Source organism: Monodon monoceros, unplaced genomic scaffold (assembly GCF_005190385.1).
Source record: "Monodon monoceros isolate NGI ecotype Baffin Bay Population unplaced genomic scaffold, NGI_Narwhal_1 Super_Scaffold_18, whole genome shotgun sequence".
Taxonomy (NCBI): domain Eukaryota; kingdom Metazoa; phylum Chordata; class Mammalia; order Artiodactyla; family Monodontidae; genus Monodon; species Monodon monoceros.
The window spans coordinates 99,214,703-99,238,822 of NW_021703774.1; the positions used below are offsets into that span (position 1 = coordinate 99,214,703).

General features: G+C 36.1%; 1 protein-coding gene across 4 annotated transcripts in view; it reads right to left on the bottom strand.

The window, feature by feature from the left end:
- FNBP1L (formin binding protein 1 like) overlaps positions 1 to 24,120 on the bottom strand; it is a 118,189-nt gene that overhangs the window by 36,871 nt on the left and 57,198 nt on the right. For 3 of the 4 annotated variants that reach the window (XM_029229533.1, XM_029229532.1, XM_029229535.1), the window contains exon 2: positions 15,064 to 15,179. The exons of the other annotated variant lie outside the window; for it this stretch is intronic. In XM_029229533.1, the coding sequence (XP_029085366.1) occupies positions 15,064 to 15,179 (116 nt within the window). The remainder of the gene's footprint in view (positions 1 to 15,063; positions 15,180 to 24,120) is intronic. 4 annotated transcript variants of the gene reach the window in all.

The following is a 24,120-nucleotide window of genomic DNA, read 5'->3' on the forward strand; positions in this document are numbered from 1 at the left end:
TGAAATTCAAATACTCAAAAAGTTTCCAATTTCATTATATCAAGAATTTAATGATGGAAAAAAATTAAGACAGCAACATGATCACCTATTACCATCATAATAGACAATCATTACTTACATTTTCTCCTTAAAATACTGATTCCTGTAGAAAGAAATGTTATTTCTATGTTTATATGAGTGTAATAGTAACAATTTGGTTGATTATGCTATCAAACTAAAAAGAATTAAGAGGAAGAATAAAAGAAACAAAGTACTCAGTATATGAAACAAAGTACTCAGTATATGAAACTGAGTTATGGCAGAAAGACACGTATTTCAAGGAAATACTATCATTATTTTCTTTTGTAAATCAGGGATTATAATACTAACTAAGGTAAAATGTAAACAGATGCAGACCCACTACAGGATAAAAGAACAGTTCGTCAGTATCCTCTGTAACTCTACTTTTATATGAAAATCACTATGTGATCCTTAACCTTCTCTTTCTTTAGGCAAATGAATTAATTCCAATTGTAACTTTCTCTGCCTGTATCTATGTCCATTCTTGACAGTCTCGGACTAGAATGCTACCTCATTTCATCTTTGCAAAATCAGAGGCAGACAAGCACATGGACTCTGGAGTCAAACTGGACTGCGTGGGTTTTGTGTGGCTTCTGTGTGACCTTGGGCAATTTACTCACACTCTTTGTGCCCAGTTTTCTATAAATGGTGATACACAGTACCTCTAACCCATAAGGTTATGAGAATTAAAGTAGACAATATTTGCAAAGCATTAACCACAGTCCTTTATACCACGCTCCTGAAAATATGATCCATGGACCAGTAAAGGTCCAGACTCCTCATTACCTATCCCACAACAAGCTAAGTACAGAAGTTGAGAGTAGTTTTATAAATGTTGAATCTAACAGTAAAAAAAGTAGGGCCTGTATTTCATACGTCTCTTTTTATGTCATTTTTTTCTAGCATTAAATTTTTCTTGTATTTTATAAAAGCATCAGTAGAAACTTTAAAAGAAACTAGTCCATCATCACAAATAATTTGAGATGTACTGGTTTAAACTATAATATCTATGGAAATCAGCAATTATGAGGTAACTGATTAACTTATTATGGTTATAACCACAGTCTCCAACCTATAAATGGGTTGCATTCTGGAAATTACTTTTAAAGTCAGTGATTTTCAACCATGAGTCCCTGAATTACTTTAAAAACAAGTCAAACTTGGGCGAAGAACATTCCAAAGAGCAAGTAGTTTCAAATTCTGAACATAATTTTGTATATCAACATTTTAAGCACTGTTTAGAGTTATAGGCTATAACTGACATTTGTTGTCTATGCCTACCTGCATCACTCACTATGCTTTTTTATTCTGTAACAGTTTGTAGCAGACATATTTCTGCTCATCAAAGAACCCTACTGGGCTTCCCTGGTGGCGCAGTGGTTGGGGGTCCGCCTGCCGATGCAAGGGACACGGGTTCATGCCCCGGTCTGGGAGGGTCCCACATGCCGCGGAGCGGCTGGGCCCATGGGCCGTGGCCGCTGGGCCTGCGCGTTCGGAGCCTGTGCTCTGCAACGGGAGAGGCCGCAGCGGTGAGAGGCCCACGTACCGCAAAAAAAATAAAGAAATAAAGAACCCTATTATTTCACACATTTTCCAGCACACTTGCAGTTAGGCAGAACCATGTGGCTAATTCTGTATAATGGGCTGTTAGCTCTGTGTTAAGTACCAAGCTAAAGCATTATAGCTCGTGCATAAACGTCTGGGCTTATTCATTCCCTGATGAAGCAACTGTGGAGGCTTCATGTTAAGATCAAGGTGAAAACAGTATGGATTCTTGAGTTACCACATGGACTACTAGAGTTATCACCTAGCCTTGTGGCTGACTTTGCATGAGCAAGAAATAAGCTTTTGCTGCGTAAAGTCCCTGAGATTTGGGAGTTATTATTCTAGTACAGCCTAGCATAACCTAAACTGCAGCTCCTCTATTGTCACGTCTACGTAATTGTGGTGGGTTGGTCACATATAACAGTCCAGAAACACTTATTTGATCCAGGCCCATTAATCCAGGCCAAAGTCAATGCTAAAATATCTGTTGAAATTCTTGGTAAGATATGTTTTTCTTTTTTTTAATTTTTATTTTATATTGGAGTATAGTTGATTAACAATGTTGTGTTAGTTTCAGGTGTACAGCAACGTAATTCAGTTATACATATAAATATATCTATTCTTTTTCAAATTCTTTTCCCATTTAGGTTATTACAGAATACTGAGCAGAGTTCCCTGTGCTGTACAATAGGTCCTTGTTGTTCATCAACATGTTCTCTTTATGCTGAAGCTAAGTTGATAGGACACAATCCTGGAGGCCCCACGTGTAAAGAGCCTACTTGGGTATTAAATCAACAGAAAGGACAACAAAACCAAGAGAAAAAGAGAGAAATTCTTACTTTTCTGAGTACCCAGATCCCTAAACTTTTCAGTCAAATAAGCCATAAATTCCTTTCTTTGCTTAAACCAATATGACTTGGGCTTCTGACACTTGAAAGAATTATGACTACTACCACAGATATTAACACAAAAGTCTTAACGTACTCATAGCTTAAACACAGCATAAACAACACTAATTTGAACTCTAGCTTCTGGGAGGAAGAGCACAAATACCACAAGAGGGAAGGGGAAGAAGAAGAAAGTAATATTACTTTTACCTTTTGAGCATGCACAGTTAATCCTCAGCAATTTTTAAAAATTTGTCTTGCCTCTCTTATGTAAAGTCACCCATCTATGGGAAGCTCTTCCCAAGCCCCAATAAAGCCCTCAGAAACCATATACAAACCACTAAGACTCCATCCAAGCCTACCCTGCCACTAGAAAAACTACAGCATGGTCCAAAATGTTCTTGTATTCCACTAAATCAAAACTTCTAGGAAAACATATGCCCTAGAAGAAGACACAACAAATTATTAATAGTACTCATTTCTAGGGAGAGGGGCTGGGAAGTGACTAAAATTTAAATGTGTTACAGTGATCATATACTGTTTTTTTAATTTAAAAACAAATTAATGATAAAAGCATACCCAAAGAATTTATCCCCTCAAAACAGCTGATCTCAGTTGGGCCTTCTAAGAAAACAGTCTGAAGTCGGCAAAAATACACACCAAGGTGTGACTGGTTACTAAGTCCCACAAATCCTTGCTCTGAATTTTTAACATAATATGCTTATTAGGTCAAATAAATCTCTGGCTTGTCTTAAATATGTAAGTGTAAAACAGGCAGGTTCCTCCTAAACTAAAAATATTTTAGGCAATTCATCTCTCTCAAGAAATCTGCCCTTAAACCCTCTTGCACTGTTAGTGGGAATGTAAATTGATACAGCCACTATGGAGAACAGTATGGAGGTTCCTTAAAAAACTAAAAATAGAACTACCATACGACCCAGCAATTCCATTACTGGGCATATACCCTGAGAAAACCATAATTCACAAAGAGTCATGTACCACAATGTTCACTGCAGCTCTATTTACAACAGCCAGGACATGGAAGCAACCTAAGTGTCCATCTACAGATGAACGGATAAAGATGTGACACATATATACAATGGAATATTACTCAGCCATAAAAAGAAACAAAATTGAGTTATTTGTAGTGAGGTGGATGGACCTAGAGTCTGTCATACAGAGTGAAGTCAGAAAGAGAAAAACAAATACCATATGCTAACACATATACATGAAATCTAAAAAAAAAAAGGTTCTGAAGAACCTAGGGGCAGGACAGGAATAAAGATGCAGACGTAGAGAATGGACTTGAGGACACGGGGAGGGGGAAGGGTAAGCTGGGATGAAGTGAGAGAGTGGCAGGGACATATATACACTACCAAATGTAAAACAGATAGCTAGTGGGAAGCAGCCACATAGCACAGGGAGATCAGCTCAGTGCTTTGTGACCACCTAGAGGGGTGGGATAGGGAGGGTGGGAGGGAGACGCAAGAGGGAGGAGATATGGTAATATATGTATACCTGATTCACTTTGTTATAAAGCAGAAACTAACACACCATTGTAAAGCAGTTATACTCCAATAAAGATGTTAAAAAAAAAAAAAGAAGAAATCTGCCCTTAGAACCCTCCTACACTGTTGGTGGGAATGTAATTGGTACAGCCACTACTGAGAACAGTATGGAGGTTCCTTAAGAAACTAAAAATAGAGCTACCATATGACCCAGCAATCCCACTCCTGGGCATATACTGGAGAAAAACATGGTTCAAAAGGATACATGCACTCCAGTGTTCATTGCAGCACTGTTTACAATAGCCAAGACATGGAAGCAACCTAAATATCCATTGACAGATTAGTGGATAAAGAAGATGTGGTACACATATACAACGGAATACTACTCAGCCATTAAAATGAATGAAATAATGCCAGTTGCAGCAACATGGATGGACCTGGAGATTATCATACTAAGTGAAGTAAATCAGACAGAGAAAGACAAATATCATATTATATTGCTTATATGCAGAATCTAAAAAAAAGATACAAATGAACTTATTTACAAAACAGAAACAGACTCACAGACTTAAAGAACAAACTTATAGTTATCTATAGTTATCTGGGGCGGGGGAGGGGAAAGGTGAGGGGGAGGGATAGACTGGGAGTTTGGGATTGACAGGTACACACTGCTGTATTGAAAATAAATATCCAACAAGGACCTACTGTCTCAGCTCAGTACTCTGTAATAACCTAAATAGAAAAAGAATTTGAAAAAGAATAGATACATGTATATGTATAACGGAATCACTTTGCTGTACATCTGAAGCTAATACAACATTGTTAATCAACTATACTCCAATATAAAATAAATATTAAAAAAAAAAGAAAAAGAAATCTGCCCTTAGTGTCAGCTTCCCTAGGCTACTGTTTTTGAAATTTTCCTCTCTTCTAAGTCCAGAGATTCTCCAAGTAACCAATTATGATAGCAGTCTTTATATGTAAGACATGTTTTGAATAGCATGTTATGAATCAGGAATTAATTAAAACCAAGTTTTATACAGATACAATACATATTATAGAAATTATAATCGATGTCATAGATAAGCTAATACTTTGTTTTGAGGTGTGTGTGTTTCATCCATGTTTTCTAAGAACCTTAGGATCATGCACTATGGATACAGAGGAATTAACACTCTTCCTTCAGTAGCCTGAGAAGGCTTCTAAATGTAATGGGTTTCTCCAAATATTATAGTATTCTCTATATATCCTAATTGAATATGTGATATTAAATATATCATATTACTTAATTTATATTTAAATTGCTGATTTTAATATTTTTTACCCATTCTAGTTTTGTCATGTTTATATGAGTTTTAGTGAAAATTATAAAGTATTCCAAATAATTTCTCAAAACTTTAATTCATTTTTATTTAAACTACATTTTACAGTTAAATGATGAGGTACAAGATACCTCAAAAAATTTTAAGCAGAAAATCACCTCTATACGTTTTCAATCCTTCAACATTTGAGAGGCTCTGAGCTCTAATTACTGTTTAACAGGTGATCAATACCATATTTATTTGTAAAATGGGACACAAATCATACTATGGCAGAAGGGTAGTATTAGATATCTGAGACTGACTAGTATCCCTTTTCTTAATTGCTGTCCCTATATCTAACGGTTAACATGCTTAGGAATTACCAGATTAAGACAAACGGCCCTATTTGTGGGCCTCAGCTAAGTGATCCAGAGATAGAAAACTGAATCTGGCTGGGCCAAAGAGTTCTCTTACTGGAATTTTTAAGTGTTTGTACCTGATACAGCTTTGAGATCAGTACGAGAGCTGAATCTCTGAGACATAAAACTGAATGTTGGTGAGTACATTTCCTGCCATGTGGAGAAAAAAGGCCAGTCTGCACTGAAAGAATGAAGCCAACACATAAAAAGAAGCCCAAAAAGGAGCGGGAGAGGGCGGGCGGGGGGCGGGGAGAAGGGGAGAAGGGAAGAAGGGAAGGAGGGAAGGAGGGAAGGAGGGAGGGAGGGAGGGAGGAAGGAAGACAACAAAGGTCTCTGGTTCTCTGGCTGTGTTTCAGATCCTGACTTTTTTTTCCCCTGTGACCTAGCTGCATCCCAGGACTTCCAGCAGCTGAACTGTTCAACCTCTTCTTGAGCTCAAGTTAAAAAATCAAATCAATTTAAAAAAATCAAATTAATAAAAGATATCAATAAATAAATCAATAAATATCTCTTCTCAATAAATTTACCATTAAACAAAGTAGCTCACTGGGGTTTCCATCACTTACAGACACAAATCTTTCCTCATATAGTGGAAAACTGAATGTAAAAGATATCCACATACAAAAGAATGAAGCTGTACCCCTACCTTACAACCATATAAAAACGTTAACTCAAAATGGGTCAAAGATCTAAATGTAAGAGCTAAAACTATAAAACTCTTAGAAGAAAACATAGGGAAAAGTTTTACAACATTGGATTTGGCAATGATTTCTTGGATATGACACCAAAAGCACAGACAACAAATGAAAAAATAGATAAACCAAACATCAAAATTTAAAACTTTGTGTATCAAAGGTCATGATCAACAGAGTGAAAAGGCAACTGTGGAATGGCAGAAAGGATCTGCAAGTCATATATCGGATAAGAGGTTACAATGCAGACTGTATGGAGAACACCTAAAACGCAATAATAAAAAAACAAACAATCCAATTTTAAAAATCGGCAAAGAATTTGAATAGCATTTCTCCAAAGATATACAAACGGCCAGCCAAGCATATGAAAAAATACTCAGTGTCACTAATCATTAGGGAAGTGCAAATCAGAGCCACAATGAGATTTCTTACACCCATCGGAATGGCTACTGTCAAGAAAAAAGAAACAAAGAAAACACCCAGAAAATATTAAGCGTTGGTAAGGATGTGGAGAAATTAGAACCCTTGTGCATTGCTGGTAGGGATGCAAAATAGATCAGCCACTGCAGAAAATAGTATGGTAGTCCTCAAAAAAATTAAACATAGAATTACCATAAGATCTAGCAATTCCTCCTGTAGGTATATAGCCAAAGAATTGAAAGCAGGGACTCAGATATTTGGACACCATGTTCATAAAATCATTACTCACAATATGGAAAAGGTGGAAGAACCCCAAATGTTCATCAACAGATGAATGGATAAACAAAGTGTGGTATTATCTGTACAATGGAATAATATTCAACCTTAAAAAGGAAGGAAATTCTGATACATTTCCCAACATGGATAAACCCTTACAACATTATGTTAAGTAAAATAAACCAGTCAAAAAAAAAAAAAAAAAAAACAAATACTGTATGATTTCACTTATGCAGTACCTAGAGTAGTCACTTTCACAGACACAGAAAGTATTAATAGAATTGCCAGAGCCTAGAGGAAGGGGAAAATGGGGAGTTGTTTGATAGGCAGAGTTTCAGTTGTTCAAGATGAGTAAGTTCTAGGAATTGGTCACAGAGCAGTACGAATATACTTAATATACATATTTATATTTCAGCTTAAGATACAGCTGAAATACACACTTAAAAATGATTAAGAGAGTAAATTTCACGTTAGGTACATTTTACCACAATTTAAAAAAATTGAATGTAAAAAAGTGATTACTACAAGTAGTATTAGACAAATTCTGAATACTGTATTTGTTTTTTTAAGGGACATGCTTCATTATACCTCTACTGATGGTAAATGGCGAAATAGACCGATAACAAGAAGAAATAAGAGGACTTAAGTATTTATGCCTGAAAGACCTAGAAGAAAAACCAAACAAGCTTCAATGGATGTGAAAGTAAACAAAGTATTTCATTTCTTAAAAATGCCAGTTCCTAATTTTGCTTGATCTTTAGCCTGTCAAGGATACACAGCATCTAAAATGTGAAGGGGACTATGCATTTATGGTATCAGCTCCATAGTCTATACCCAAAGAATATATTCAACAATTCATTGCTATTTAGGATGTGATAGGCATAACAATGTGATCTCTAATCAACCTGCAAATCTTCCAGAAGAATATTTTCAGGCATGTTCAAGACAGAAAACAGGAAAATTATTTTATTGCTCAATTTAGACTGAGGAAGGAGCAGACTGGCACAGACTTAAGTATTATACTTTTCGGAGAAATTTTGTTCTGCAAGTTGATAACTTCTGTTTTCCTTCTAAATATTAGATTCTTAAAGCAGAACTATATAACACAGTCCTAGCTTCAAGTCAGCAGCTTAATCTATCTGATTTGCCTATATTTTAAACCTAGAGGATGATGAAATAAACATTTTGTCTCATTTTAGACACTCCTACACAATTCAAATGGCTAAACAAATAACTCAGAAATAAAACTATTAAAGGCATTATGAAAGAGCTAAGAGATTAAGTGATCTATATAGCCAACATCATTGACAACCTTCTTATTTCTTTATAGTTGTTTAAACAAGATCTTTAAATCCTTTTCACTGAAAAGCTCACTATCAAAATGTTTACCACAACTGGGTTGAACTTATTTTCTTTCTTAAGAGCTTTATGTTTTACTTGTTAGGTTCTGCTTCATTTTTTAAGGAAACAGTTTAATATAAAAATCAGGAATAGGCTTCATGATTCTTGTTAAGGTGATGAGCTTGAATTTCTTGACTAGTAAAGCAGTAGAGTTCATTGATTGAATCATTCCACAAAAGTTTACTGTTGTATGCTGACTACAGGGCAAGTACTCTACAGGTCTTAGAAATAGGACAACAAAGATCAACAAACTCTTGAGAAGATTAAATGAGATCGCATCCTACATAAACTGAAAATGACAAACAACCCTATTGCTGCAAATGTAGGTTAGTAGTCTGGTGGATAATTAAGTTGAGGGTTGGGGGCATCTTTTAGGTATAACAGAATGAACTGAGATAAAATTAGAGCTCCATGGCACACAAAAAGTACAAGGATAGGAGCAGAAAAAATGCCAATGATCAAAAAACAAACAGCTAGAAAACTGAAAACAAAAATAAATTTAAAAAAAATTTTAAAAAACAAAAAGCAAAAAAACCAAACAGCTAAAATATTGTAATGATAAGTATATGAAGTCCAAATCAAACATATCAAGAAAATATAGTTATATTACATTAAAAAAAGGTTCTCCAATTGTCATGCTATTTCCTCTCCTCTGATAAACCACCAAAAGAAAATAGCTAATAGAGTTAAGGAGAATATTACAGGCAAGAAGCAGAGAGAACTAACATTATGCTATCCCTAGCTCCAATTTATAATAGGTTATAGGAATAATAAAAGTAAAAAGCATTTATCTTAAATTCTCATAATTAAATTTTTAAACTTCCTTAACGACAAGTACATTTTCTTAAAAGGAAGGACTTCTAAAATGTTAACCTTTTATTTTAACCTGTTCTTATCTTTATGGAAAAAGATACAACTAGCCCTAAATTTATGAAGTACATAATTTAATTTATATTTAATTAAATTTCTATAATTTAATTGTTTATAATTGTTACATTATAAACAGATGTGTTAGTTGGAAAGAGTATGTTATGTAGTTTTTAGATAATTTATTATTGTCCCTAGTAAAATACCTTAGAAACCCAAAGATGTCTCAATGGCACTAGGTACTGGTGATAGAAAAATATCCTCTTCAATGAGAATTAGTCATTCTCCCTATGCTGAGAGGCAGCACCAAGTACTCAGACTCTGCAGCCAGATTTGAGCCAGCTAGCTCTTTCTTCACCCCTCTGTAACTCAGTTTCTTAATGTATAAAGTAATACCAACATCTTATTGGGTTTTTATGAAAATGAAATAAATTATAAGATGTGTAAAAGCACTGAGAATAGTGCTGGCACATTAAATGCTATGTTAAGTGTTAAGTAAATACCAAAAAGTGCTTGTTCTGTGCCAGAGACTATTCTAGAAGTTAGGAATAAGCACTGCACAAAACAAACAAGAATCTTTTTCCTTTGTGGAGTTTATCTTTTATTAGGGAGACTATTTTCTAGAATTAAGAGGCAAAAATTATTTAGCCAGTAAGTCATCTGGATACAGGCACCTAGATATGTACCAGGCAGGCTCAGGAACTACCAGAGCCTGACAAGAATGAAAGAGTTCCCACAAGATCCATTCTATGAAGAAAATTAATATAGGGAATAGTTGCTCCTGCTTGTATCCAGATGCCAGTCTTAGGGTTTACTACACTAAGCAGTTTGATCAAAAACTCAGGGGAGGCCAAAGAGTCACAAGTTAAACAATGGCCAACCAAAGAATAAAAGTAATCTCTACTTTCCACAAGTCAGTACAAAGATGAGCTCCCTAGGTTCTTCGGAGACTAAACAGTGAGATAGGAATAGAAAATTCTGATAAAGCGACATGAGAAAATAAAGACTAAATAGAAAATAGAAACTGGTTTTATTTGCATTATTCTATATCTAAGCCTATTTGAAATATTTGGGACAGCTCTTAGTAGAGCAATCTCTTCACATTGATGTATATGACATAAACTCTAGTATGGATAGAAAGCAGTACACGGTCAAAGGTTCACCATATAGTTAGAGATCCTAATTTCCAAACTAAAGTGAAACACAGGTCATTCAATTATTTATGCATTCAACTTACATTCACTCAGCTCTAGAGGTACCAGCTATGTTGCCAGGGTTGGCAAGGTACAGAAATAAAAATAAGATCCAAGAAATTTGGAGAGATTTCTGTTCTGGTTAAGGTAAGAGTAAGTTTTAGGCTTCCCATTGTCCAATCTATTTCTCTCCCAGTACCACGCTGTCACGTTTGAGTCAAAAAGGAATGATCTGGGGTGGAAGTAGGGGAATATAATTTCATGCAGCAATCTCTATGATAGAATTTAATGCTGTAATTACTTTTACTAGAAAAAAATGATACATACTATTATGTATATAGAGCTTCTTTTTTTCACTTAAGAAAATTTAGTCAATCTCTGTCATACAAATACAATATTATAAATTTATTAGAAGAATGACTGATTTCAGTTTTTTATGTCCACAAACAAAAAACATTCTACCAAGTGATTCAAAGTCCCACTTATTATCCATGGATAATGGATAATGGACATGGACCATTAGTCCCACTTATTATCCATGGATAATGGACATGGTTCAATTGTTTTTTGTTTTTTATACAGCAGGTTCTTATTAGTTATCCATTTTATACATATTAGTGTATACATGTCAATCCCAATCTCCCAATTCAACACACCACCAGCACCACCCCCTGCCACTTTCCCCCCTTGGTGTCCATACGTTTGTTCTCTACATCTGTGTCTCTATTTCTGCCCTGCAAACCGGTTCATCTGTACCATTTTTCTAGGTTCCACATATATGCATTGATATACGATATTTGTTTTTCTCTTTCTGACTTACTTCACTCTGTATGAGTCTCCAGATCCAGCCATGTCTCTACAAATGACCCAATTTCGTTCCTTTTTATGGCTGAGTAATATTCCATTATATATATTATATATATATATATATATATATATATACACACACGCACATCTTCTTTATCCATTCACCTGTCAATGGGCTCAACTGTTTATAACTATGTCTCCAAACATGATTAGACACTTTTTTTTATTCCTCTCCTCAAACCACTACCAAAAATGAAGCAATACCAAACTAAAATAAAGTTAAACCAAAGCCATCAAAACAGAAGACAGAGAATAAACTGGGAGTGCCAAAATTATACTGCAAATTAAATTTATGCAAATAAAAAATATATATTTACAAAAAATATATTGCAAAATTTAATCCTGCAATATATTTGAAATGTAAATGTTTAATATAGTTGAATATAGTTGTTATTCAGGAGACAAAAGAGCTGCCTCACTATGAAAAGAAACTGTCCTCTGCAGTAGCAAAAACAGGAGGGAGTCAACCAAAAGAATTTTTCCCATTAAAGAAGAAATAAACAAGGCACACTTCTTCCCTTTGGACAAAACAGATACTATAAAGAGTAGCTGATAATCCAGTCATTTACTAAGCATTCATCCAAAGCAGCAAATCTCAATGTAGAGAAAGGGAAGGGAGTAGATGGTTTTCAAGTTACACAAGCCTCCTCCCAGCTTTTCCTTATTGGAATTCCTCAACACCTTCCAATAATCCTGCTCTTGCTGAGAATCACTGCAAGTGAGAGCCACTGTTAGGATGAACGTGTACTAAATTTCTTTAGTCTGCTGGGACAGAAAAAAGATGCACATCACTTAACCTGAGCGTCTGTACATGACAAAACCTACTTTCTCACTATAAAATTATATTTTTATATCATGAAATTGTGGGTTCTAGCCACTCCTGCTTCAAAGAAGTGGTGTTAAAATCTCTTTTTGCAAGTTAAGTGAAAATTATAACTGTTATTATCAGTCACAAAACAGAAAGACAAACAAGTGTGCCATTTGATTACAGTCCTGTTACTCCGGTAAAACCTTGGCCATCCTGAAACTCTTGAGGCCCAAGTTATTCTGGACAATTAAACATTGCAGATTGCTGAAGGTTTACCTTATAAATTACCAATTTTTATTCTATAATTTGTGATAGGATTCGCTTGAAGTATACCATCTTCTTTGCTTAAGATTACACAATTGTTGAAAAGACTTCAATAATTAAAAAATACAAGTAAAAAGTGTAAGTTCCTTCCCTTCTCATCCCCCCACTCTTATTCCTCAGAGGTAACCAGTGTAAAACAATTTGGGGTGTACCCTTTTAGACCTCTTCAGAATACATACAAATTTTACACATAGCTATATACTCAAGCTCAAGTAAGCAAGGAGGTCTTGCTGTACGTTCAGTTCTGCAACTTGCTTTTTACACTGACAGACTGAGTAGCCTTTTAAATATGCTGCTACACCTGACTTTTTCAAATTGCATATTCCACAGTATTTTTCATCATTGCCTTACTGACAGGTACCTTTAGTCTGGAAACAATTTTTTCATCTGTTGTTTGCAATCTTTTAATCTTTTCTTTATTATTTGGCACTTCACACTGCCATCACATCACTGTACTGTCTGTAGCATTTTCTTTCTTCACTTCTATTGGAATACTTAGAAACCAGAAAACTTAATGTGCTAGAGTTGAGATCAAATTATAAAGTAAATGAGGGAAATTTTTCATTGTTTACACATGAATACATTTTTTTATTGTTATTTTAACTTTTCAGAGGTCCTTAACGCTTCCAGATTCCTGAACGGTAAAGTTCCCAAGTCAAAACTTTTGGACAGGTAAAATATCATCACAATTATTATTAATATACTAGGTTCCCTGTTTATATTTTCATACAGAAATTCCTTGGTTTAAAAAAAACATAGGAAGCAAATGGATCATGAAATTAGCATGATGCTACTATTTCAATAGATGTCATAATAGTAGTATGTATATCATTATAAACATAAGTAACCTATTCATCATACTAGTCTATTTCATCCCTACACCCAGTCAGCTCCTTGCATAAACTGCTATAAATGGTGGACATATGTGGTTTATCACTCAAATATCCCCCTTCCTTCTGTGATCCACTACCTTAAATTTCTTTTGGGCACCTATCCCTCCCCCAACCATTAGCTATAAATCAATCTAATATTCTCATTTTGGTGAATTGTTCAGGATAAGCATATAATCTAACCAGGGTCAGCAAGACAAAAGGAGACTTTTGCTGGGATTTCTGGAGAAAAGAAGTTGATACACACTTGTACTCTGCTCTCCTTCCATCTTCTTCCTCTCCCTTCTTTCACTTTCTTCTTTCCCCCTTTCCTTCCCTCTCTTCTCCCCCAAATGCACAAAAGAGAAGACCATCATTCTTCCCCAGGATGTGGGGGTATGAAGATACGAAATCTAGAGCTATGGGGGTAAAAAGGATGGTACTGAATGAAATCTGAGGATAAAAGCAACAAGGGGAAGCAGAGCCAAGAAATGGCGCCTAGACACATTTGACCCATTAGTCAAAATATGTCTACAGACTTTTCACTCATGTGTGCCTTGTGGGTTGGATTTTTCTGTCACTATGCAATATAAAGAATCCTAACCCCTACAGCTAGAACCTTATATTGTTGTCCAGTCTTCAAGCTTCAAACACCATTTTTATTGAATACGTTGCAGCAAAACTACTTGTCAAGTTGTGGTCTAACGACGATTTTCTGCTTAAACAAAATCTTAAGACAAATTCCATTTGAGATTAAAATTTTCCCTTTAAAACTTTTATCTCCTAACATATTCCAAAATCACTTTCATCAATAATATCTACCTATCTATCTCTTTATTTATGGCCGCGTTGGGTCTTCATTGCTGTGTGTGGATTTTCTCTAGTTGCAGAGAGCGGGGGCTACTCTTCGTTGTGGTTCACGGGCTTGTCATTGTGGTGGCTTCTTCTGTTGCAGAGCACAGGCTCTAGGTACATAGGCATCAGCAGTTGTGGCTCGCGAGCTCTAGAGCACAGGCTCATCAGCAGTTGTGGCTCGTGAGCTCTAGAGCACAGGCTCAGTAGTTTTGGTGCACGGGCTTAGTTGCTCCACAGCATGTGGGATCTTCCCAGACCAGGGGACCAGGGATCGAACCAGTGTCCCCTGCACTGGCAGGCGGATTCTTAACCACTGCGCCACCAGGAAGTCCCTATATATCTAGTTTTTGACAGAAACTCAGCTCATCACACTCACTTTCTAAGTGTTCGAAACTCTAAAGAAATGAGAAACTGGAGAACTCTTCAACATTTTGCAAAGATTACTAAAGCAAAAGGTTACAGGGGAATAAAACTGTAAAGCACAGAATTAATACCCAGGTATTTCTTTTTCCTGGAATTTTGCTTCCTGATTTTATGACTTTAAGTATCTTTCTGGAATGAAAGCTACTCATGATCTAGCTAGCCAATATTCCTTCTGATACTAGGCAATGATTTAATTAAATTAGTCATTAAAACAAACCAGTTACCTAATTCAATCTAACTCTGATGACAAACACAGAATTTAACCTCTGGTATATCACATTTATCTAACATCCAACTATTTAAACATGTAATTTCATTTCTGAGAACTGAAAAAAAAATGTAACTTACCTCAATTGTTTTGCATAGTTCTGTTCAATTTCTATCCTCTCTTTAACAAATTTGGCGTATCTTTCCAAGAAGTCAATTCCCCATTGTGTATGCTTGTCTAAGCTGTCGAACTGATCCTAGAAAAGGAAGGTAAAACCACACTGAAAAGTCTGAAATTTTATCCACAAATATCTTAACCAGCTTCTGTCCAGGCGATGAGGTATGAAAAGAGAAACTTAGGCTCTTCTGCTGGTCCCCACCAATCCCATCCTTTAAGGCCTAGACAGAAATAGGTTCTTCAGCATACATCATGCTATTTTTATGCCTGAATATCTTTACACATGTGGTTCCCCCTGGCTGCAACACTCTCCACAGATCATCTCCTTTCAATTAACTCTTTATTCCTCCTTTGAGATTCAGTTCAGGCACTATGTCCTACAGAAAATGAGGCACTATGTCCTACAGAAAATGGCCCTAAAAATCTCAGACTGGGCTAAGTGGTCTTTCTCTAACTCCCCAAGGTTCCCTATAAATTACTGTCTGTTCACTTGCAATACTATATTGAGAGCAGGAGCCATGTATTATTCTACTCTGAACTCCTAAGGCACAAGCACTATGCCTGGCACCACAGCAGGCTCTCAGTGAAGAATAATTTGAACAGAATCAAATAAACTTAGGTTCAAATTCTGGGCTCTGCATGTTTACCATATGTTTTGACCTTGGGCAAGTTACCAAGGCTCTTTATACTCTTTCCATCTTAAAATGGGAGTCCCATCACGCACCTCAGTAGGATTATACTGATGTCATAAAGTGTTATACAGTGCAGTAAACATGATACTAACACATAAAAATCACTGTCCTGAAAGGCTCTTTGCCTTCAAAAGATATTCCCTTCTACCTGTTGCCTGAAAAACCATCATTTCCTATTCTTCAAGAATAATCTCCATATTGGCTAATAACTTGGTGCTCTCTACATCTCCCATATCAAAAATCTGTAATTCTGGCAAAATATTCAGATATCATCCCTTTCTATATCTCTAGTTGTTTTATCTTTCCAAATCATCCATGGTTTAATCACATGTTATTTACAAATGAATCATCTCAAAATCTTTGCCTTTTATCTCTTTCCCTACCTTAAATCATTATAAAATTCTACCCATAAAGGTAAAGTCTATCTAAACAGCAGAGATAGAATTCATCTAGCTATCATAGTTTGGTATTACTACTCTAATTCTATTCTTCCATGCATCTTTTTCATTATTATTTGGCTACCAAAGTAGATTTGAAAACAGCAAGAGAATGCACTGCTCAATAAACTTAATTGGTGTATTAGTAATATTTCCCATTATAAATCGGAATTCTATTGCAAATTAAAAAACTCTCAACAACAACAAAACATTCCAGAAAAAGAATAGTCTGAAGCTGAAACAATCATCCTTCATTTTCCAAAATGCTTCAAAGGCTTCTTCCCATCATCCTCTTCATCAAATTTTATATTAAACTTCCTTTATCTTCTAGATGAAATCTCCAAAAATTTTTATTATATACCCTAATCAGTAAAAATTCTGAACAAATACCCCTATATGTATATTTATCTATAAATTATATATATACTATTCTATTATGTTATTATGAAATCCACAAAAATAGAAATTTTAAAAAGAAATGAAAATGAAATAAACATTATTTTAAATAGCTTTTTGAAACTTATTTAACAAACAAACAAAAGCCCTGGGGCCATAACTTTTTAAAATATTAACAATTTTAGTGAGAGCAATGAATTCAGCATGCTTCATTACTTCTAAAATCTTGGTTTAATACTTAATGGCAAAGCAATCTGAAAGCCTTGGTTCTAAACTGGAACATTTAGATTTAGTGGTTGTCACAGCTGGGGAAACAAATGACACCTCACAAAGATATAAGATTAAAAGGTCTAAATGGAAAAAGTCCACTGTTGACTATACCTTCCAATTCCTTTTTATGCAAAAATTTGGCTTAATCAGAAAACACTGCATCTTTATATTTTAACAATAATTTCAGTGAAGTTTTAAACTCTGCTGAAACTGACTGTAATATGATTTTATGTGTCAATTTGGCTGGGCCACACTGTCCAGATATTTGGTCAAATATTATCGGATGTTTCTGTGAAGGTGTTCTGGAATGAGATAATATTTAAATTGCTTAATTTGGAATATGTAAAGCACATTACCCTTCATAATGTGGGTGGGCCTCATTCAATCAGTTAAAGGACTTACTAGAACAAAAACTGACCTACCTCCTTCAAGAAAAATGCTTCCAGTAGGCTGCCAACAGACTGTCTTTGGGCTAGAACTGCAACTCTTCCCTGGGCCTACCTTGCAGAGTTTGGACTTGTCAAGCCTCCAAAATCATGTGACCCAATTACTTATAAATCAATTCCTCTCTCTCTCTCACACACACACACACACACACACACACATCCTTGGTTCACACTGACTTTAAAACAAGCAATAAATTTCTTTTAATGTTTTAAGTGTGCAGATACAGTAGCTGCAGGTGACATCATTTTTAGCAACAAAATTCTACAATGATGAATGCATTTCCAAACATTCATCATCAAAATTCTTTTTCCATAGCTCAAGTTTCTTTGGAAAAGTAACTATACATTCACTACTAAAGTTTCCCTTTTATCTTGAAAAACCAGATTTTCTCAAAAGTACCTGCTAGGAAAGCATATTACTAACAGCCACTTATCAAACATCAACAAATTAGAAACAACAGGAGATGAACAGCAAACCTGTGTGAAACAAAGTTTTTCAATAGTCCCTCACCATTTCATTTGGAAATGCTGTAAAAAGTCTACTATATTTCAAAGGTATTATTTTTATAAAATTAACCATAATAAAAATATGCTGTAATATTCTGTGGACTTCTCACTTTAATTTCCTTTGCTTACCTATAAATGATGAAGTGAATAAATTGCAACCATATCCCAATTTCCTTTTTAAAGGAAATTATTAATGCACTGCTTTATCAGTGGTTATTACATGGTTTTTTCATAAAACACTGTTCAAGTCACTTCTTTTTGAGAATAAATCTTCAACACATCTTTCCTTTAGTGGTTCACAAAAACAGTACTTCAAAATATAATTCATTATCAAAACAGAATCTAGCAAACGTTGTAAGCTGAGATATTAGAAATATGTGTACTATAATAAACTATATAGCAAATTTTCAGCATATAATTTTTCCTAAAATATATTTCTTTACTCAACAAACAGTATTTGTTGAGATCATTAGTTAGTCACCATGTTGTTTTACACATATCACCATTTTTACCACAAAAGGAAAAGTAAGGACATTTTTAATAGCATGCTTTTTTTTTTTTTTTTTCCCACACCACGATGTTGCGGGATCTTAGTTCCCTGACCAGGCACTGAACCTGGGCCCTGGGAGTGAAAGTGCAGAGTCCTAATCACTGGACACGAGGGAATTCCCAGCATGCTGTCTTTTACCATTAACTCTGAAAATTCAAGAGGATTCCAGTCAAGTTTACTGCAGCATTATTCATAATAACCAAAAGTTGGAAACCACATGTCCATCAACAGATGAATGGATAAACAAAATGTAGTGTATACATACAATGGAATATTACTCAGCCTTAAAAGGATATTCTGACACATGCTACAAAATGGATGAATCTTGAAGATATTATGCTAAGTGAAATAATCTAGACACAAAAGGACAACTACTGAATGACCTCATTTATGTGAAGTACCTAAAGCAGTCAAATGCATATAGACAGAAAGTAGAAGGTGGTTGGTTCCCAGGGGCTAAGGGTAGGGAAGAATGGGGAGTTACTGTTTAATGGGTAGTTTCCATTTGGGAAGATGAAAAAAGTTCTGGAGACAGATGGTGGTGATGACTGCACAACACTGGGAGTATACTTAAAGCCAACAAACTGTACGCTTGAAACGGTAAACGTAATGTTACCTATATTTTACTACAATGAAAAATATTTGTCAATAAATTCAAGGAAATTTAGTACAGTCTTCATTGGTTATCACATGATTTTAAGCATCACTTTTAAAAAAAGAGCAGAGGTCAGGGTGGCCAAGGTGCCAGAGTAGGAAGGCCCTGAGCTCACCTCCTCCCAAGGGCACACCAAAATTACAACTATTTACAGAGCAACTATTGATGAAAAAGACCAGCAGAAAAGATCTACCACTAAAGATATAAAGAAGGAGCCATAATGAGACAAGTAGGAGGAGCAGAGATGCAGTACAGTCAAGACCCATAGCCCCAAGTGGACCCACTTGGATATATAGGAGGATAATTACAACTGCAAAAGTTCTGGCCAAGGAGCCCCACATTGGGATCCCCAGCCCAGGTGTCCTGCACCAGAAATACAAGCATCCAGAATGTTTGGCTTTGAAGGCCAGTGGGGCTTACTTTCAGAGAACCAGAGAGCTGAGGGAAATAGAGAAACATCCACTCTTAAAGGATGCACACAAAATCTCACACATTCCAGGACCCAAGGCAGAAACAGTAATTTGAAAGGAGCCCAGGTCAGAACCTACTGTTAATGTTGCAGAGACTCCTAGAGGGGTAGGTGGCAACTGGAGCTCACCCTAGGGACATAGACAATGGCAGAAGCAATTTAGGGGAGCTCGTTCTACCATGAAGACATTGGTGCTGGCAAGTGACATTTTGAATCCTCCCTCTAGCTTATTAGCAGGGACCTGACCCTGCCCAACACCCTCTCAGCACCAGTACTGGGATGCTTCAAGCCAAGCAGCCAGCCAGACAGGGATACAGTCCCACCTAACAGCAGGCTGACACCAGCCCTGAGAAACCTTGGATCCAACCCCAAACACAAGCAGGCCAGCACCAACTTTGCAACACTTCAGACCCTGCAGCCAGCCATGTCAGGAACAGTCCCCACACACCAGCAGGCAGACAATAGATCTGGAACCCCAGCCCCACAACCACCCACGTGAGAACCTAGCTCCACCCACCAGTGGGCCAACACTAGCCCTGGGACCACCCAGGGCTCTGCGGCCAGAAGCCTCATTATCCAGCTCCACCCACCAGTGGTCGGCAGTCTCTGCACAAGGCAGGGCCTGGCAACCAACCAGACCAAAGGCAAACCACGCCTACCAGACCGCCCAGAGTCGTCAGCCCACCAAAACAGAGGGACCCACACAGCCCATATAGTGTTTACCACTGAAGCATACAGCTCTGGTGACCAGAGGAAAGTGTGCTGCTGGGATGCACTGAATGTATCCTATAAAAGGCCACATCTCCAAGGTTAGGAAGTGTAACCAACTTACCAAACACACAGAAATAGAAACAGTAAGTTGGTCAAAATGAGGCAAGAGAGGAGTATTTTCCAAATGAAAGAACGAGATAAAACCCCAGAATAAGAACTAACTGAAGTTGAGATACGCAATCTAACTAATAGAGTTCAAGGTAATTATCACAAAGATGTTCAAAGAAATTGGAATAATAATGGACAAAGAGAACGAGAAGTTAGAAGTTCTAACAAAGACTTAGAAAATAAAGAAGAATCAGAGATAAAGAATACACTAACTAAAAAATATACAAGGAAACAACAGTAGATTAGATGATACAGAGGAATGGATCAGCGAGCTAAAGGACAGAGCAATGGAAATCACTGAAGCTGAAGAGAAAAACAAACCAAAAAAAAGAATAAAAACAAATGAGGACAGTTTAAAAGACCTCTGGAACAACATCAAACACACTAACATTTGCATTAAAGGAGTCCCAGAAGGAGAAACAAAAGCAAGAAAGTGGCAGAGAACACATTTGAAGACACAACAGCTAAAAACATCCCTAACCTGAGAAAGGAAACAGACATCCAGGTCCAGGAAGCACAAGAGGATTAACCCAAAGAGGACCACTCCAAGACACACTATAATTAAAACAGCAAAACATAAAGATAAAGAGAGAATATTAAAAGCAGCAAGGAAAAAGCAACAAGTTATGTACAAGGGAACTCCCATAAGGCTATCAGCTGACTTTTCAGGAAACGCTCTGCAGGCCAAAAAGAAGTGGCACAATATACTTAAAGTGATGAAAGGAAAAAACCTACAACCAAGAATACTCTACCCAGCAAGACTTTCATTCAGATTTGTTGGGAAATAAAAAGTTTTACAGATAAGCAAAAGCTAAAGGAGTTTAGCACCACCAAATCAGCTTTGCAAGAAATGTGAATAGGAACTTCTCTAAGTGAAAAAGAAAAGGCCACAACAAGAAATATAAAAATTATGAGAGGAAAACTATCATTGGCAAAGGCAAATATAAAGCAAGAGTATAAATAAATAAATAAATAAATAAATAAAGGATATTAAATCAACCACATATAAAGCTAGTAAGAAGGTTAAAAGACAAAGAAGTAAAATCATCTATATCCACAATAAGTAATTAAGGAATACACAAAACAAAAAGATGTAATATATGATGTCAAAACAGTAAACGTTGGGGGGATAGGGGGAGTAAAAATGCAGAGCTGTTAAAATGCATTCAAACTTAAGAGATCAGCAACGTAAAATAATCATACATACATATATATACACACACAGATTTCTACATATAAACCTCACAGGAACCATAAACCAAAAATCTACAACAGATACACACACAAAAAAGAAAAAGGAATCCAAATATAGTATTAAAGACAGTCTTCAAACCAGAAGGGAAGAGAGCAAAAGGAGGAGAGGAACAAAGAAAGAACTACAAAAACAACCAACAAAATGGCAATAAGTACATACCTATCAATAATTACTTTAAATATAAATGGACTAACTGCTCCAATTAAAACACTCAGAGTGGCTGAATGGACACAAAAACAAGACCCATATACATGCTGCCAACAAGACTCACTTCAGATCTAAACACACACACAGATAAAAAGTGAGACAATGGAAAAAGGTATTGCATGGAAATGGAAATCAAAAGAAAACCAGGGAAGCAATATTACATCAGACAAAACAGACATTAAAACAAAGACTATAACAAGAGACAAGGACATTACTTAATGACCAAGGGATCAATCCAAGAAGACATAACAATTGTAAATATATACTCAACCAACATAAGAGCATCTAAGTACATAAAGTAAATATTAACAGACATAAAGGGAGAAATTGACAGTAACACCATAATAGTAGGGGACTTTGACACCCCAATTACATCAAAGGACAAACAATGAGACAGAAAATCAATAAGGAAACACTGGACTTAAATGATACATTAGACCAGATGGATTTAATTGATATATAGAGAACATTCCATCTGAAAGCAGCAGAATACACATTCTTTTCAAGTGTACATGGAACATTCTCCAGAATAGATCACATGCTAGGCTTCAGAACAACTCAACAAATTTAAGATTAAAATCCTATCAAAAATCTTTTCCAACTACAACACTATGAGACTAGAAATCAACTATAAGAAAAACACTGCAAAAACCACAAACACGTGGAAGCTAAACAATATGCGACTAAACAACCAATGGATCACTGAAGAAATAACAAAAAGAAATTTTAAAAATACCTGTAGACAAGTGAAAATGAAAACACAACCCAAAATCCACAGGACACAGCAAAAGCAGTTCTAAGAGGGAAGTTGATAGCAATACAAGCCAACCTCAGGAAACAAGAAAAATCTCAAATAAATAATCTAACCTTACACCTAAAGGAACTAAAAAAATAAGAACAAATACAACCCAAAGTTAGTAGAAAGAAAGAAATCATGAAGACCAGAACAGAAATAAATAAAACTGACTTAAAAAAAAAAAAACGAAACTAAGGGCTGATTCTTTAAAATGAAAAATAAGACACTAACCAGACCTATGAAGAAAAAAAAAGAGAGAGAATGAGGGGGTCCAAATCAACAAAATCAGAAATGATGAACAGATCTCTAGGTACGTACAATCTCCCGAGACTGAACCAGGAAGAAATAGAACTATCGACAGACCAATTACCAGTAATGAAATTGAATCAGTAAACAAAAAACTCCCAGCAAACAAAACTCCAGGACCAGATGGCATCACAGACAAATTCTACCAAACATTTAGAGAAGACTTAACACCTATCCTTCTCAAACTGTTCAAAAAACTACAGAGAGGGCTTCCCTGGTGGTGCAGTGATTGAGAGTCCGCCTGCCGATGCAGGGGACACAGGTTCGTGCCACGGTCCGGGAGGATCCCGCATGCCATGGAGCGGCTGGGCCCGTGAGTCATGGCCACTGAGCCTGCATGTCCAGAGCCTGTGCTCCGCAGCGGGAGAGGCCACAGCAGTGAGAGGCCCGCGTACCACAAAAAAAAAAAAAAAAAAAAACTGCAGAGAAGGAACACTTCTGAACTCATTCCATGAGGCCATCACCCTGATACCAAACTCCCAGACAAAAATATCACAGAAGAATATTAGAGGCCAATATCACAGATGAACACAGATGCAAAAATCCTTAAAAATACATTATGAAACCGAATTAAACAAGACATTAAAAGTATCATACACCATGATGAAGTGGGATTTATCCCAGGGATGCAAAGATGGTTCAATATCCACAAATCAATCCATGTGATACACCATATTCACAATCTCAAGAATAAAAAAAAATCACATGATCTTCTCAACAGATACAGAAAAGGCTTCTGACAAAATTCAACATCCATTTACGATAAACTCTCAACAAAGTGGTATAGAGCAAAAACATCTCAACGTAATAAAGGCCATATATGACAAGTCCACAGCTAACACACACTCAATGGTGTTCCTCTAAGATCAGGAACAAGACATGGATGCCTACTCTCATCACTTTTATTCAATATAATATTGAAGTCCTTGACACAATCAGACAAGAGAAAGAAATAAAAGGAATCCAAACTGGAAGGAAGATGTAAAACTATCACTGTCTTCAGATGACATGATACTATACATAGAAAATCCTGAAGACAGCACCAAAAAACCACTAGAACTAACTAATGAATTCGGTAAAAATGAAGAAGACAACATTAATATACAGGAATCTATTGCAATTCTATACACCAACAACAAACTATCAGAGAGAGTA